The following is a 13,658-nucleotide window of genomic DNA, read 5'->3' as shown; positions in this document are numbered from 1 at the left end:
TAAGACGCCTTGTTAATCCAGATTGAAAATCATGCTTTTTTATGTAGTAAAAATACAAGCGACTTTAATAGCTGTGTCAAAATTATTACTGTGTCAGGGTTTATGATTCAATTTAAGCAGTTTTTGAGTTGTAAACTTTTAGCAATAAGCAATATAATTTATATTATGATTATTCGTCATATAATATTTTGTCATCATCTTTACAAAATACATAACAAATAACAGTAAAATATTGAAATAACATTTAATAAATTGCATATTAATATTAAAGGGGAAAAAAACCCACATATTTCACAGAATCTTAAACATATATGAGCCGCGTCACGACAAAAGCAACATAGTGGGTTTGCGACCAGCATGGATCCAGACCAGCCTGCGCATCCGCGCAGTCTGATCAGGATCCATGCTGTTCGCTTACAAACACTATTACAAGTAGAGAAACTGATAACGAACAGCATGGATCCTGATCAGACTGCGCAGATACGCAGGCTGGTCTGGATCCATGCTGGTCGCAAACCCATTATGTTGGTTTTGTCATGGCACGGCTCATATTTCTCAGTAACAGACTCAATCTAGCTATAGCATCTGAGTTTTTTTTAACTTATTTTGTATATCAACAGTCAATTCTTTGATAACAGTGTTGTGTAACACCTTAGTGCAGTAATGGGTTAACTACTAAATTTAATTATAAAGAGTTAATCTGTAACTATAGTTGACAGTTTGTTAATAGCTATAACTTAGATTTTCTTTTCATTAAATGCTGTCACAGAACATACAATAAGACCAAATTATTTCATATTTCATGATCCTAATAGGGCGGCCACAAACCCTGGGTTATGATTGAGAGGTCGACACAACTCAGTGACCTCCCTTTATAAAATTTTCAACTTTTTGTTCAGTTCATTTTTTTACAATAATGATCCATGATATAATTCACAATTTAAGAAATGAAGCATGTTTAATTTTAGTTAAAAAAGATTTTCTATTGCTTTTTCTTTTAAAAGTTAAAGATAATCTTTGCAGTTAATGTACATGTAGCAGTTTAAATAGATCCTACATTAAGGAAAGTTGACCTCCTTAACCAGGTGGTTGAGTTAGATGACTTCATAGTATCTCACCTCTGTGACTTTGAAACCTGTGAGGGACTTTATAGTCTTTCATATGAAGAAACTATTGACGGCTAACTCATGGAAGGTTGGTGGCAGCACATTCCTGAAATAATCTGTGGCGGCATGGCAGAGTGGTTAACATGTCAGACTATATAGTTATCTAAGGATTTCTGACCATGTGGGTTCAAACCCTGTCGGGGGCAAGCCATAAATATTTGCTTGAGCAAGAAACTTTACATTCATTGCTTAGTACTGGTTGGTTCCAGGAACAGATTTGAGAGTGTTTCAATAAGCTAATAGATCCAACACAATCAAACTAAAATAAATTTGTATAAACTGAGGTGTTCATCTTCATCCATCAATAACGCTGTGGGATTAAGTCCACATGCGTTCTTTGCATTGTTCATGTGACTTGAGACCCAACAAAAAGTTAATAAAAACATATAAACTGATTGTGTCAGTGTGAACTTGACATTGACCATAGAAGGCCCAAACCCTGCATGAGTTAAATTTAATATTTTTACCAAATATATAGTTTTAATTTGTGCCTATACAGAGCTAACACAATATTTTTAAAATTCATATATTATAACTGTGACGCTAAACCTGTGCTCTGCAAATCATCTTGTTATAGTTTTTAACATTTTTGCCAAGTAATTTCAATTCCTTCAATTGGTTCAAAAGATACAATTAGACAGACATTAAATTGCTAATAGACAGACATGCAACAAAATGGGAAAAGGTGTCATTTCTTTTCTCTTTTTTTAAACAAAGAGTCATAGACCTACATGCATCTATCCCCATCCCCACTGTATACATCTTTCTTATTTCAGAGAATATAGTTAATTATAGAGAATACAAATGTATAATAATGTAAGCTAGTATAGACATAAGCTTGCATGGTGAAAGGAGTCACTTGTTATTCTGAGAATGCACTGTAATCATGAAAGATAGAAATGCACTGCTGTTGAGTGGTGTTCTTATATAATTCCCAGCAGGGATATCCTACCTCTAGATAAGCAATCTACGAATGTGCAATCTAGTTTTGCAACCTGCTGATAAAAACCCAAAAACATTTGGCCTATAGAAGCATTTGGCCTATAGAAAGCATTAAATTTGGCCTACGGTTAATATGTTTCTCAGTCTCGTTTCCTGTGATCATTATCCATGTTCTTGAGATAGAAGATTATATAATGAAACAATTTCTTAACAAATTTTTAACGCTTCCATCCAAATATAATAATAATACTTCAAATGGATTAACAGAGAATTAACCGTGACATAAGCAACATAAAATATAACCATAACTAGCCTCATCTTCCCCAAGATGGTTTTACTCCAGGCATTCTTGCACGTATTAACTTTGTTACAAGTAACTTCTAGTGCATTTGTATGTTTACAAACTGAGTATAATTGCAATTGAAATTTCTAATCTGAACAGTTCTTGCAGAAAATGCAATTACAATGCACTGTAAACTGTCCTGGTCTGGCAGAACGTATATAATATGCAATAATGGCCATCATTTATCCGTAATCTTATTTAACAATATGAACAAATAAGAGGGACATGGTGGTAAATGTGAACAATGATCAATGACGACAGATGCTTGCATTTACGTAATAACCTACAATGACAACATACTTTACAGCACTTCTTCCGAATTACCTTTTTTACGCTGCCTACCGCATGAAGAACTATATTACGTCAGTTTGAGATGTTTTATTTTGTGCCGTCAATCATCGTGCGATTCTAACCCCACCAACAATATGGAAAGTCAATTATCAAAACAACACTGGCAGGTGAGCAATTGTTCTGAGATGAAAAAAACGTAAATTCTGGAGCATTGCTGGCATATTTTAATTCTTTATACATTCTTTATGTGTCAAATACTTGTTTAGCAACATAACAGTAATTCCATCAAAGTGCAATCTATGAAATATCTTTACGTCATAGAAATTACTAAAAAATTCACTTGCTGCGTTAGCAACAGTGTAAGCACTTATTATTACGCCATTGATATTTATTTTAGGAGTCCTCTGTACCATCAGCGTATCTTATATTCAATGTTTTTTTTTCAACTTTGAAATAATTTGACTTACGAAAATATGATTACTTTAATATACTTATTATTCTCAAAATTATTTTTTACATAAAAATTTAGGAACTATTTTTACACACAAAATACAACAACAACAAAAAACAACAGCATTCAATATTACTGACAGAACAGCTTAAAATGAAACATGCACTGTAATGCACTTAAACAATTAATATTTCAAATGCAGAAAAGGTTTTAAAGGCCAATGCATGGGTTACATAGATACTTCCACACACTTAAACCAAATGTCATAAAGTATATCCATTTGATTTCACATCCTTTGATTTCTTTTAAATTTATGTAAATAGGGAACATATATCAATGGGTTTGTCATCAATGATTTCAAATTAAGATATTTCTCATACCTCTATCCCTGTGATGATTGAATACAAATTTGTTTATGATCATATTGTTCATTGTTATTGTTTTATATCTAGGTGCTTAATGTGCTAAATTTGGGTAATGGTCTTGCCCTGTTTACACTATGGAAACGGGGTTAGTTTAAACATATTTATTTTAGCTTGATTGCGAAATAAGTTCTTGCAACTTTTATTTATCACTTTCGAGTCTGCTTTTGTGGTACTAACCAGTGCTGGTGTCATATGAGAAATCATGGTTGTGACTAGAGTAGAGCTCAAACCCATGATCCCTTGGTTGAGAGGCAGACACCTTAACCTGACTAGGCCACCCCTCCATGAAGTTCAGGGTTAACCAATGGTGTACTGTCTGGTCAGACTGCTGTCATTTTTTCCTTCTCTGTTAGGGTAAAAGAATCCATCACAAATTGTTCCTAATTCTAAACAAAAAAATCTCAAATATATAAATTTGACAAGTCATAAAATCCCCTAAAAATATTTGATAAAAATTTTGAATGGGTCAATGGAACATTATTGATCATAATAAAATTTAAAAGAAACAAAAAATATAGACATTGATCAATTTAATGTGAGGATAAATAAAACAACATATTGCAATAACTTTTTTTCAAAAATCTTCATTTTGGTACCACATCTCGCATTTTTTCCCCAACTGGATCAGATGCGGATTGTTTCCAAATTTTATAAAAAAAAGTAGCTGGACAGTACATTTGTGCTCACTTAGGCATGACAAAGATTGTTAATGATATAAGAACAGACGTTAAATTGCTTCTATATAGAATTAAGATTCCTTTACTGAATTTCAAATATTGTACAACTTGAATAAAATAATATTTTGATACACATCAGTTAAATAAAATCAATCATGAATATTATACTGTTTTATTTATCACATACCCCAAATTAATGAACAGTTCACTGTCATAAAGCATCATTTTTTACATTGATCAATGCGTTTATAGTGTTACATTAATATTTCGTGTAAATTTATACTATCTATATATATGCTTGTATAAACAAAAAATGAAAGTGTGTTAAATTATATACAGTGCCCATGCCATTCTGATCCAATTGGGATAATTGGGTTACAAAAACTGCACATACATGCACAAGCTTTCTAATAGAACATTTAATTACGCAGCTTAAATCTTCCATTATTTGACATCTTGTGAAATTATAAATAAAAAAATATAATTATTATAATAAGTATAATGATTTTATTTAACGTTTCAGCTAGCTTCAAGGTATATAACTATCACATACATGTAATCAATTTTACTATAAACTTTAAACTTATAAAAGTTGACTTCCTTAAAATAGAATGCATAATTATATACATTGTATTTGTATGCATGTATTTTTGTGCTTTCTTCATCACAGTGTCGCCACATCTAAATGTAGTAATGTACACTATTTGAATGTAATCCAATTTAATGTATATAAATGTATCCTTAATAAATAAGAAAATATATAAAATTAATCAAGTTGTATAAAAGTAAAACATCATTCTTGAGTATTCAATGGAAAGGGTTACCAAAACTTAGTTATATTATTCATATCAAAACCTGCTGTCCTACATGATATGACCTTTCACCTTACATGAAAGTGTTACCTTGACTTAGTATTGCAATTTTGTCTTGCATTGTACAAAGAATAAATACATGTGTATGATAAAACTACTTCTCGTAATATATTTAATATTTATAAATCTTAATTAAAAAACCCACTGGGCCAGATGCTCCATAAATTACAGCTTTAAGCTAAAGTTCTTTTTATGAACTGGAAAAGAATGATATTCACCATTTTACCATGTGTATTTATCATTTTTTAATTGTTATATCAGGATAGTATTTCACAATCACATGAAAATGCGGATCAACTTACTTATAATATAAGTCAAGTGCCCAATTATTTACGATGAAAAAAAAAACACAAAGAGCAAGTGCTTACTTCTTAATCTTACATGATTGTATTACACATGAAAATAAACAAGAAAACAAAATACATGTATAATCATTTAATACACAAGATATTTTCATATGCAAGAAAGAAATTCCATGTTTATTAAATATAAACAAAATTTTCATATCCAAGGGAGAAAACTCAATTACAAACTGAACCAAGGGCATTGAAATTATGTCCCTTGCAATATCCACAGTATCAGTACAGAAAATGATTTATCATATAAACATATTCCATTCCCGACATACATTGTAAATACAGATGTTGTACAAAATTGTTTGTGTATAAACATATTGTGAAATGCATTATGTTATTTATTATTTCCATATTAAAATTTATAAAGCTATATATTATCTGCTGCAAAAATTTATAAGGAATACATCCAAAATGCTTGTATAAAAAATGATATGATATTATTAATTGCCTTAACGGCAAATAACATCCACAGAATCATTTATTAAACAGATAAAAAACCCTATTTAAAATAGCAGATATTTTGGTCAGGAACATTTTATTCTGTTTATGTACATTAGCATTATTCATGACTTTTGAATAAATATTCTAGGTTACAACTCTTTTAAGAATCAACCTTAAGATTTTAGAACCAATATAATAATATTACTGTTGATAAATTTTCTAAAAAAAATTTCAAAAGTTTATTGCTTTCTCCCTGAATTCATGTCTGAAATTAAAGCTGCATGCCTCCAGATGAGTCAAAATATTTCAATAAATTTAAACTTGAGAAATATGTACTACCATTTTAGGAAACCTAAAATGATTCAAGATTCAAGTAATATTTTACATGTTATGTGCGGTTAATGACTGATTTTTTAGTATTTACAACTATATTTTTACTGCGTTACTAACACAGTAAGGGCTATTTATGCATATTTTGATCACTTTTTGGTAATTAACATGGCTTGTAAGTGCCATTGATAATGTGTAAATGGCTTCCTTTTGGTTATATCACAATATTATACATTCAAATACAGTTCCAAAATTTTCATGAAAATAGCATGAATCTGGAGGCGTGCTGCTTTAAACCTTGGCCCATAAAATAAACCAGTTGGGACCAAAAGTGATTAGCCTTTGCCACCAAAATAAAGTCAAACCAGACTCATCAATGATTGATTTCTTTTCAATTTTAAAAACAATCTGTGGCTTTCTGAAGGGGAAATATAAATGTAGCATGATAAATCATAAAAGGGGGAAAACCCTTAAGTGAGAATGTAATTTACCTAAAAATTAAATAAAATTTTCAATTTCAATTCAATGAAACATGCATGATATAATTATAGCAGAGGCTATCTATAGATAGAAAGAGCTTTTAAATTTGTCTTTCGGTCAATTAAATTTAGTTACATTCAAAGTCAGCTGCTGCTAAGTGAAGAATATGCAAGGGCATTTCAGAGGGACAAACAGCATTTTTACGGGGAAAATATATAATTGAGCCCCGTCATGACAAAACCAACGTAATGCGTATGCGACCAGCATGGATCCAGACCAGCCTGCGCATACGCGCAGTCTGATCAGGATCCATGCTGTTCGCTATCAGTTTCTCTACTTTTTATAAAGTATGTGAGCAATCCTGATCAGACTGCGCAGATGCTCAGGCTTGTCTGAATCCATGCTGGTCACAAGTTTACCCACTATGTTGGTTTTGTCATGGCACGGCTCATATATTTTATGGACTAGGAGAAACAGATTTTATTCGGCTATAAAATACAGGAAAAAGAAATCACTGATCATGAACAAATATTTTCCTCATTCTTAACATTGGTAACTACATACTTAACATTGTAATAAATTACCACATAGTTACATTAAAATTCAATGATTATAGGTCAATATGAGGCAGCTAAATAATAAAATGTGCAATTTATCATATAGCATTTTGCAGCCTTTAAACTTTATATTGTCTTAAGGGCAGTGACTATTTCCCTTTAACCATGGAGAGGGGCATTAATATCTTTATGTTTACCTCAATCTTTTGTCATAACAAACAACCAAAATTTTGACTTTACACTAGTTCTTGATGTTTAACAACATTATTCCATTTATCAAGAACCATTTTTTTTTGCTCATTTCCCTTCAAAATTGGAATTCAATAATATTATGTCACTTAAACATTTTTTTTTATAAATGTAAAACTTCCATTTTTAAAACTTTCATTTTAGCCAAAACAGGACACATGTTAAGCAAACCAATTGAAGCATGTTTTATGTTACCAGTAGTTACCATTACATGAAGGAAATATGTGACATAAGACTTTTACTGATGGAAATGATATCCACATTCTGAGCATTCCATTTACTCCCACCAGTTAATAAATACAGTATTAATGAAGAATGTATGATATCAATTCCTAAGCTGAATATATTAATACTGGCTTTTGAAATTTATCTATAAATGCCTGAATATAATGATTTTGTTCCCTTTTATTAAATAATAATTGTACACTTTTATAAACTAAAAAGATAGTGTATAATGTATTAAAACTCCAACTGACCGACTTATTGTGACTGAATGAAACATTGATTAGTTCAACCTGAATGCAATGCAATAAACTTTATTAAAGACACTTAATTGATAAAAAGTTGTTGCGTTTAAATTCTTTATAAATTAATGCTTCCATAACAACATGAATGTTGCAATAAATTTACTGTGCAAGCACAATAATAAATGAAAATTACAACTCTTGCAATACTGAATTAGTAAAATGGTCTTGCATTTCTCCAAACATGGACTTGTCTTAGTGGCCGTTTTTATTGTTATTTTCTTCAGTTTAACACTAAAGGGTAAATGTCCCATATTTTTTAGTAAGAATTAAATAAATCTGTTGACTTCTTGCAATTATAATTATGGACCCTTTTCAGTTAAAAGCTTAAATTTAATTGGTTGCACAGCCAAAATTGTTCATATACTTTACCTGATATAATCTGTTGTATATGTACAAGTTCTCTATGCAGGTAAGTCTAGCTCCATACTGACTACATGGGAAAATTATTATCATTCCTGGCATTATAAGGGTCAAACATCCATGTAGTTAAGTAAAAACGGTAAAGTATGTTAACCCCATTCCTTAAATGGACATGACCAACATCAATTTAATATTATAATTTTTTGGGATATCAAAAAAAAAATTTAAAGTTAGTCAACCAACATTACAAGATTAGACTACATGGATGTACAGGCTGGCAGTGGCTGAGACTTTATTGATTGCAAAGACTTATTATTTTCACTTCACGCAGCATAAAGGTTATTTAACAAACTCATCCTAAAGGTTTATTTTGTTCCATTCATCTGATTAAAAAGTTGAGAAAAATCATTGCTTTAAAATTAATAAGAATTACTAGTCAGAAAGTCATTACAATTAGTAATTATAATGAAAGCATAAACTTCTAAATACATGTATATGTACATAATATATCAATCTATAAATCTCAATATAATGTATTTATTAAAAGTGCATGGACTAGCTGAGTTTTTACTGTGTCAACTCCTTTAATTTTACAACAAAATCTACCAATCACTACTTTTTCTTATAAATGACTTCCATTTGACACATACAAACAAAAGAAAGGAAGTAATTACAGAGGTTATTGACATCTTTGTTTATTTTCCTTGGTATATGTTTATTATAGTTTTCAAAGTCAGTTGTATAACAAAAATAAAGGTATTGTAACTACTTTTTTGATATCATGCTCTTTGATTCAAGCAATAATTGTAAATTTTTTGTAGTAAATTATGTGATTCCACAAGAGTATAGCATATAGTTTAAATTTTTGAAAGTTCAAAATACTTTACAAATCTTGATATACATCAATCAAATCCTCAACATGCATTCGGGCTGTGTATTGCCAGCCTGGTGGCAATTCAATCTGATCCATCAAACCACAAATCATCTTCATTCTAATAGTTAAAGTATTCAGAAATTACAATGTTATTTAAAAAACATTTTGAATGTAAATGAAAATGCATGTGAATAATAATTTATACATAGTTCCTTTAACAGTATAAAGTTAAAATTTACCTTTGACAGATCAAAATAAATGATTAACTTACATTTAAAGCTTGTGAAATGGATTACATGAGAAAAAGTCAATCAGTGAAGCAAACGTTTTTAAATGTTTTATTCATCAATGAAAGAGTAATTAGATTTTTTTTATTAATACAGGTGTGAATCTCAGTGATACAGCAATCTTAGAACAGGGTGGAACAAAAATAAAATTTATCCATCGAGTCTCTCACCTTTGAAAAAAAGGGACATATAATATTAAATAACTTAGAATTTTTTCTCATCATGAAGTCTAAATGAAACAAAATTAAACCATCTGCAAAATCACCCCTTTACCAAACGCATCTAATTATGTTGAAAAAAAAATAAAACTTAAAAATTTTCAACTGAAACACTTAAACTTGAATTCCTAACACAGGCAATGAATTAAATGTTAACGCCAAATATATAAAGTTATCACTGTACCCTTTGAATGGAACGAAAAGAGGTATTCACACAAAGAGCATTCCATTCATACTTTGCATGTTTGCATTACCCGATTAACGATATGGTGAAATAAGTGGACAAAAACACTACAATTTTTAGCAGCTTTAACTACCGGCTGCAACAATTGTAGTTTAAATTATATTTCACAATTTATAATATATCAGTTACATTTATCTTAATTAATAAAAAAATCAAACCAATGTGAATTATATTAAGGTAAAAAATTGAGTGGTATGCAAAGAATTTCACATGTAGCTGCCTATCAAGTCAAGGTTTACAATTTAAACCAATTGATAGCATGCATGTTATAAATACATAACTAAACAGAAAATGTTGACCAATAAACTTGAAATTCAGGACAGAAATTATCATTTCTTCCGATTTTTTTAGTTTATTTCCAATTACTTAATCAAAATAACATCAATAATTAACAAGTTCCTTCCATGTCAAATGTGACGTCACAGCATACACAAAGCGGCTTCTTTGAAGTCTTAATTTATAGGAGACAAAGAATATAATCACCAGGAAACACTATAAACCTAACTGACCTTTCTTATCGTTTGTTTCCACCATTGATGCTGCCCGAGATAGAACGTCCAGCGCCGTTTCCATGTTGAATATTATCCACGATGGGTCAATCGAAAATGTTGTCTGCTATACTTGCTTCTTTATCACAAGTGCGTGCAGAACACGCGACGTTTGAGTCAATAATCAATTGTTGTACGACAAAAGTCTAAGCGTTATTTAGATACAAACAAATGACACATTTCAATCAATATATAAACTGTTGTTAAATCCATAAATATTAACGCTGTATGGAGCGAAGGAGTTCAGTTTGAACCATGACTTGCCCTCTGGAATGTTTGGAATTCTTGCCTTGGTCACATGACTAACATGCGGTGCGGTAGCAATCACGTGACCATGGATAATTCTATTTTTAGATCATGCAGGAGCTAAAAATTTTACGGTGGGCTGTTGGAGACATAAATTCACGAGCGCAGTACGGTTTACTGAGAAAAACGACCTGTCTAAAATGGGAAAGAAAGATGAATATCTATGCTGCCCTGTTAAGAAACAAGTTGGCATGGAAGTAAATAGTTGCATGATTGTTGACAAGCAATGTGCCTGTCTTTCAAGCTAGGGGCTCACGCACGTGCACTAACTGCCTTCTTCGTCGTCCCATATGCATATGGATCCAGTTTTGTGACTGGTAAATATTCCTACGGAGAGTGCATCAGTAATTGCAGATGATCTAAGTTGACGTTGAAAAAGAAAGAACTTTTAATTTAGCTCTCTTGCGTTTTTAACCATTTCTTATATGACGTCACTTGTCCGTGATGCTTTGACCTGGGCAGTACATGCAAATAAGTTGAAGGGCGACTCCCCCGACTTCCATGTAACTGCACATTTATAGATACTCTTGATCGTTGTACATTAATTTACGGAAGAGCATTAGTGCCAGGTGTATGTTTTTTATTAACTCGAAATTTCGACTTAGTAACTCGAAATTCCGACATACTAACTCGAAATTTCGACTTAGTAACTCGAAATTTCGACTTACATTGCACGGCTTTCATTGGTTGCCGGTGAAAGCAAGGATTGAATTCAAGATACTTTCTTCCGTGTGCAGTTGTTGCACATTGACAGAGCACCTTTAACATTTATTTAACAGAACAATTTTATAGGGTCAAATTGTCCACACATACTGAACATATCCTTCGCTTTTTTGTGGAGGGGGGAATGTAAAATCACACTTTCCACATTTCCGTGTTAACAGGGTGTTTCTTTTTCTTAAGCACACATACAACCATCATATGGAGAAACAACAAGTCCAAAACCCACCCTATTGTAAACTGTGCAATATCATGTGTTAAATAAGTTTTAAATGACGTGTATAGGCCAGTTAGTTTGTCACGTTTCTTTATACTAATAATGTTTTTGTAACATTATTAATTATTTACTAATACTTTGATTCATATTGTGTTGATAAAAGTTGATAAAAGTGATACTTGTTATAATATATATGTTGGGAACAATATAAAAGCATCCGATTTTACAAGAAATATAGTCAGTCCAACAATTTTGACAAAGGCCTCAGCACGCCCTATTTTGGCCACGCCGCGATACTTTCCTCAGATGTCTCACACGTAAAGTATAGGATCGGTTTTTTTTTACAGGGATGAGAAGATTATGATTAGTGAAAAGATATGTTCGAACAGATGGGATATCACGGTGCATATCCATATCGGTACCCTCTTTGCGAAATCTGCTGAAACGGTACCCTCTCTGAACATGCACAGGTTATTCTCTGCTCAAAACAAACCAGCGATGGATACCAATCCAGTAAAATTTCATTGTAATAAGGAAAGGAGGTATGTCACGTAGAAAAGATGTATACCACGGAACACTAGGATGTTTTTATTTATGCACTGATTTGTCATGTGCCCGATTTTCATGTACTGTAACTTCACAATAAGCTACAAAAAATCGACATGTCTTGCTTCGCCCATCACCTCGACATATTTTTCGGGCTGAAATGAACCTGTGGCTTGATTATATATGCATCATACATATTCAATATGTTCATTTACACATCATCTTCGGACAAATGGCAGTATATTGTCAAAAATAAATGTAAAATTCATAAAAAAACCCTACTTTCGGTTTTGCAGCGACACGGGCTACCTCTCTTCATTTGAATTTTTATATCACAGGTACCCTCTCATTATTTAACACATAGGTACCCTCAAAGCACGACATATGCCTTTATTTGCGTTAATCGTTAAGTGTGTATGTAGTAATACTTTTTACTTTTATGTAAATATTACATACTAAACGATTAACGCAAAAAAGCATATAATCAAGCACAGGTTCATTTCAGCCCGAAAAATATGTCGAGGTGATGGGCGAAGCAAGACATGTCGATTTTTTGTAGCTTATTGTGAAGTTACAGTACATGAAAATCGGGCACATGACAAATCAGCGCATAAATAAAACATCCTAGTGTTCCGTGGTATACATCTTTTCTACGTGACATACCTCCTTTCCTTATTACAATGAAATTTTACTGGATTGGTATCCATCGCTGGTTTGTTTTGAGCAGAGAATAACCTGTGCATGTTCAGAGAGGGTACCGTTTCAGCAGATTTCGCAAAGAGGGTACCGATATGGATATGCACCGTGGATATGTAATACAACGTCTGAAGAACGCCTGAACGTACAAATTAAAGGAAGCCTTGTATTTTTTATGTCGGGTGTGTACATGCCATTACTAAGTTTAAGTTAAATTTCAATAGTTTTTGTCCAGGCACCCGTTTCTCCATCTCCATCGTTCAAAGGCACTGCCTACTATATCTTATACCATCTAAAATAACTTTGGCCATTCTTGTAATGTTAATAAGTCGAAATTTCGAGTTACTAAGTCGAAATTTCGAGATAAAAAAATTTCGAGTTAGTAAGTCGAAATTTCGAGTTAGTAACTCGAAATTTCGAGATAAGTAACTCGAAATTTCGAGTTAGTAACTCGAAATTTCGAGTTAATAAAAAACATACACCTGGCACTAATGCTCTTCCGTATTAATTTCCTAAATTTCACAGTTTATGTTTC

General features: G+C 31.7%; 1 protein-coding gene across 1 annotated transcript in view; it reads right to left on the bottom strand.

The window, feature by feature from the left end:
* Positions 1–10,940, bottom strand: part of LOC132748190 (transcription cofactor vestigial-like protein 4) — a 32,562-nt gene extending 21,622 nt beyond the window's left edge. Inside the window, exon 1 of the mRNA XM_060737751.1 lies at positions 10,600–10,940. Coding sequence (XP_060593734.1) covers positions 10,600–10,663 — 64 coding nt within the window. The 5' untranslated portion in view covers positions 10,664–10,940. The remainder of the gene's footprint in view (positions 1–10,599) is intronic.
* Between the last annotated feature and the right edge of the window lie 2,718 nt (positions 10,941–13,658).

The sequence above is a fragment of the Ruditapes philippinarum genome, unplaced genomic scaffold (genome assembly GCF_026571515.1).
Source record: "Ruditapes philippinarum isolate M1 unplaced genomic scaffold, ASM2657151v2 ctg1604_1_1_1_1, whole genome shotgun sequence".
NCBI classification, from domain to species: Eukaryota; Metazoa; Mollusca; class Bivalvia; order Venerida; family Veneridae; genus Ruditapes; species Ruditapes philippinarum.
The sequence above is the reverse complement of the archived record's forward strand: the minus strand, read 5'-3'. Positions and strand labels throughout refer to the sequence as shown.